Below are 4384 nucleotides of genomic sequence, written 5' to 3'. Positions count from 1 at the left end.
ACAGGAGATACTTTTTCTAGAAATATGGACAAATGGAAGTTTAACTCCTAAAGAAGCACTTCATGAAGCCTCTCGGAATTTGATTGATTTATTTATTCCCTTTCTAGATGCGGAAGAAGAAAACTTACATTTAGAAAACAATCAACACAACGTTACTTTACCTTTTTTTCCTTTTCATGATAGATTAGCTAAACTAAGAAAAAAGAAAAAAGAAATAGCATTGAAATATATTTTTATTGACCAATCAGAATTGCCTCCCAGGATCTATAATTGTCTCAAAAAGTCCAATATACATACATTATTGGACCTTTTGAATAACAGTCAAGAAGACCTTATGAAAATTGAACACTTTCGCATAGAAGATGTAAAACAAATATTGGGCATTCTAGAAAAGAAGTAGAAAAGCATTGCGAAATTGATTTACCAAAATTTTAAATCCATTGGATTTAGGATTTATTTCATTTTTTTTTTTTTTACTTTAGAAAATTAGAAAAAAAAAAAAAAAACGAAAATGGATTTTGAACCTTCAGCACAATCCATATATTGGGACCAGAATTGAATAAATGTATCTAGGGAGAATTCACTTTGACTTTGAAGTGACTACTCCCTAGATACGCACATCATGATATTTTATTTTAAAATTGATTCAATTTAAAAAAGACCTAAAGTTAGGGATTTATCAATCGGTAATGTTGCTCCAATACCCAACCAAAGGGCCACCGCAGTACCAATCAAAAAAACGGTTGTCGCTACTGGACGACGAAATGGATTTTGGAATTTATTAACATTTTCCAAAAAAGGTACTGTTAATAATCCCGCAGGTACTGAAACCATTAAAAGAACACCCAATAACTTGTTAGGTACTGTACGAAGTATTTGAAATACAGGAAAGAAATACCATTCAGGTAATATTTCCAAAGGAGTTGCAAATGGATCCGCGGGTTCACCAATCATTGAAGGTTCTAGAACCGCTAAGCCTACGTTACAAGCAATAGTACCGAGAATTACTACTGGAAAAATATATAAAAGATCATTGGGCCATGCGGGTTCCCCATAATAATTATGACCCATACCTTTAGCTAATTTAGCTCTTAATACAGGATCGTTCAAGTCAGGTTTTTTTGTTATTAGGATAGGTGAATTTTTCTAGATCCATCCCCCGAAGGAACCGGACATGATAATTTTTCATCATCCGGCTCAAGCAAAAATCAATCGAATCAAATGGATACAAACGGATACATATAAAATGAATCTATATGTTATCCACACATATATGAATGATTTCATATGTAAGAAAAAAGTTACCTGATTCCATTTTACGAAGTTGCAACTATACATTCCAAGGAATGCCATTTTTACAGGTAAATGCTCAATACCCAAGTAGGCGTACAAAGTTGATCGTGATCAAGTGCTTTCTGGGTCGTCTTAGGCCTTGCGATTCACCTTTATCCCAAAAATATATCGAGATTTTTTACATACAAAGGATTTACTTGTTACTAATATAGTCTAGCCTTTGCTCTTCTTTAGATCCCTTGTTTCACTCCGATAGTATAATAATAATAAATCGGGTCGATGCAGAAGAAATGAATGTATTTTCATACTATTAAGATAAGAAAGTAAAAAAAAAATAAAAATAAATAAATAAAATCTAATTTGCATTATGCCAAATCACTTATTCTACTGGATCTTACGGAGCCCTGTTCATACACGACATCGTCAGGTCTGATCATAGAAAAGATTCTCTTCAAGCGAACCAGCCTATCCTTTGTATGGGGCTTACACGGTGGTTGGAACAAAGACACATTTGGTTGTGAATTCCAATGTAGCAGATAAAGGCATATTTCTGCATGGCCCAATCAATAGTTCAAGTCACACACTCCCATAATCCATTTTCTCTTCGGGGAATTCCCTTCAACTATTCATGTCATATCAAATAAATAATAGAATATTGTGGAGTTGAAAGGAAATATCCAAATACATGTCTTATTTTTTTTTTTTTTTCAACAATCCATATTTGTAGCAATGAAATACTATTGTTCCTCCCCCAAGTAATAAGATAAATGATTGGCAAGTAATAAGATAAATGATTGGTTACAATATAGCTATGGTCTATATTCTCTATAAAGGACCAGAAATGCCTTGCTTACGTATCATTAGGAAATGCATTAACATAAATACAGCAGTAAGAAGGGGTAATACAAAAGTGTGTAAACTATAAAAACGGGTCAAAGTGGATTGTCCCACACTAGCACTTCCACGCAATAACTCTACCAAAGGCGATCCTATTACCGGAATAGCTTCCGGAACGCCTGTTACGATTTTGACTGCCCAATAACCAATTTGGTCCCAAGGTAAGGAATAACCTGTTACACCAAAAGATGCAGTCAACACAGCCAGAACCACGCCTGTAACCCAAGTCAATTCGCGAGGTTTTTTAAAACCACCAGTGAGATAGACACGAAATACGTGCAGGATCATCATTAAGACCATCATACTTGCCGACCATCGATGAACTGATCGGATTAACCAACCAAAGTTAGCTTCAGTCATTATGTATTGAACAGAAGTAAAAGCCTCAGTAACGGTTGGACGATAGTAAAAAGTCATAGCAAATCCTGTAGCTACTTGTACCAAAAAACAAGTAAGCGTAATTCCTCCTAGACAATAAAATATGTTAACATGAGGAGGAACATATTTACTAGTTATATCATCTGCAATCGCCTGAATCTCGAGGCGTTCTTCGAACCAATCATAGACTTTATTGAGATAGGTAAACCAAGAGGACTCCCCCCCTGAGAACCGTATATGAGAATTTCATCTCGTACAGCTCAAACAAAAACACCCAAATAATAGCTGAAACGGATATGGAATAGAAAGTTTGAAACTTCTTAATCTTTTCATTCAATTTTATCTGAAGACACAAAAGAGTAAAAATCCGAAAGCTCTTTTTTGTAGTTGTAATTATAATGCCAAAAAATCAAGTCGGCGCATTCGTCTTTATGTTGATCAGGCCTCTTGAATCTTCTATTTACCTACTTATTTCTTTTCTTTTTCTTTGCTTTGATTTGTTATTTATATGGAATGTGGCTTTATTCTTGTTTTCTTTATTTTTAATAGGAATTCTCTTGTTAAGACCCTATGAATCAATTGAAACTTCAGATTCATACCAGAACCGCGATGATTCAATAAAACCTTCAAACTAAGTCCAAAGATTCTTTGAGTAAGAATTATTGGATCATCACTTATTCAATGAATAGAATAGATATAATAAATAAAAATACAAAGAAAAGAAAGGTTTGTCCTTTGATCAAAATAAGCATAAACTAAATGAGAGTTTGAAAGAAGAAAAAATTTCTCGATTTATAAATAAAAAACCTCTTTCTTTGAAAATTTTTTTTTTTTTTGAGTCCGGCCGCGAGGTTTGAATATTAAGTATGAATCATAGTTCGAATACTTCGTGATCCATTTCATATATTCCGTGCTCCAGATACTAGAATGGCTATCCGACGGGATAAAACTATCTCGATCAAGAGGACAGACCCATTTTCTGTACTATCAATAGGATCAATTATAACAAGTCACACACTCATATTCCGGAAATACAGAAACAAAAAAAATTTCGCGGTCGAACTACCAAAATAGAATGGGCTAAAAAAAATCCGAGAACTAAAAGTTTCACTTTTTGTATTGAAAAGCGAGGCTTCGTGGTTCTTGTGAATCTAATTCAGCGAAATTCCATCCAGTAAAACGGAAGAATTATAAATCTCCAAAATAATAGATAAGAATATCGAAAATAAAGCCATTGCGACACCCATCAAAGGAGTCGTTCCCCATCCAGGAGCTACTTTACCATATTCCGAATTCAATGGTTTCAAAAAATCCCCTACAACAGTTCGTCTTGGACCAGATCTAGAACTACCCTCAACGGTTTGTGTAGCCATAAATCTTATTTTGTATTCAGTGAGATCTGTTGACTTTGTATATCATTCCGCTGTAAATAAACGATCTTATCATAGATCCATTGTGATCTTGAAATTATATTTATATTTATATTATTTATATTTATATTTATATATATTATTTATATAATTATATAATAATGGAAACAGCAACTTTAGTCGCCATCTCTATATCTGGTTTACTTGTAAGTTTTACTGGGTACGCCTTATATACTGCCTTTGGGCAACCCTCTCAACAATTAAGGGATCCATTCGAGGAACACGGGGACTAATTGAAGTAATGAGCCTCCCAATATAATATTGGGAGGCTCATTACTTCAATTGAGATAATGAAAAATCATTTCATTTTTTTAGTTGGAACTTTAGGCGGTTCTCGAAAAAAGATAGCGAAAAAAATTATCCCTAGAGTAGATACTAAGAGGAAT

The 4384-nt window shown here is 33.8% G+C and overlaps 1 protein-coding gene across 1 annotated transcript; it reads right to left on the bottom strand.

Annotated features, from left to right (window-relative positions):
* Positions 1 to 1875: 1875 nt before the first annotated feature.
* On the bottom strand, positions 1876 to 3986 carry LOC111289183 (cytochrome b6). The gene is made up of 2 exons (XM_089757750.1): positions 3585 to 3986; positions 1876 to 2760 (listed from the first exon to the last, which is right to left on the bottom strand). The coding sequence occupies exons 1-2, from the start codon at positions 3588 to 3590 to the stop codon at positions 2119 to 2121; spliced, it is 648 nt and encodes a 215-aa protein (XP_089613876.1). The 5' UTR covers positions 3591 to 3986; the 3' UTR covers positions 1876 to 2118.
* Between the last annotated feature and the right edge of the window lie 398 nt (positions 3987 to 4384).

The sequence above is a fragment of the Durio zibethinus genome, unplaced genomic scaffold (genome assembly GCF_047325235.1).
Source record: "Durio zibethinus cultivar Kanyao isolate XHJ-2024 unplaced genomic scaffold, ASM4732523v1 HiC_scaffold_206, whole genome shotgun sequence".
In the NCBI taxonomy this organism is placed as follows: Eukaryota; Viridiplantae; Streptophyta; class Magnoliopsida; order Malvales; family Malvaceae; genus Durio; species Durio zibethinus.
The sequence above is the reverse complement of the archived record's forward strand: the minus strand, read 5'-3'. Positions and strand labels throughout refer to the sequence as shown.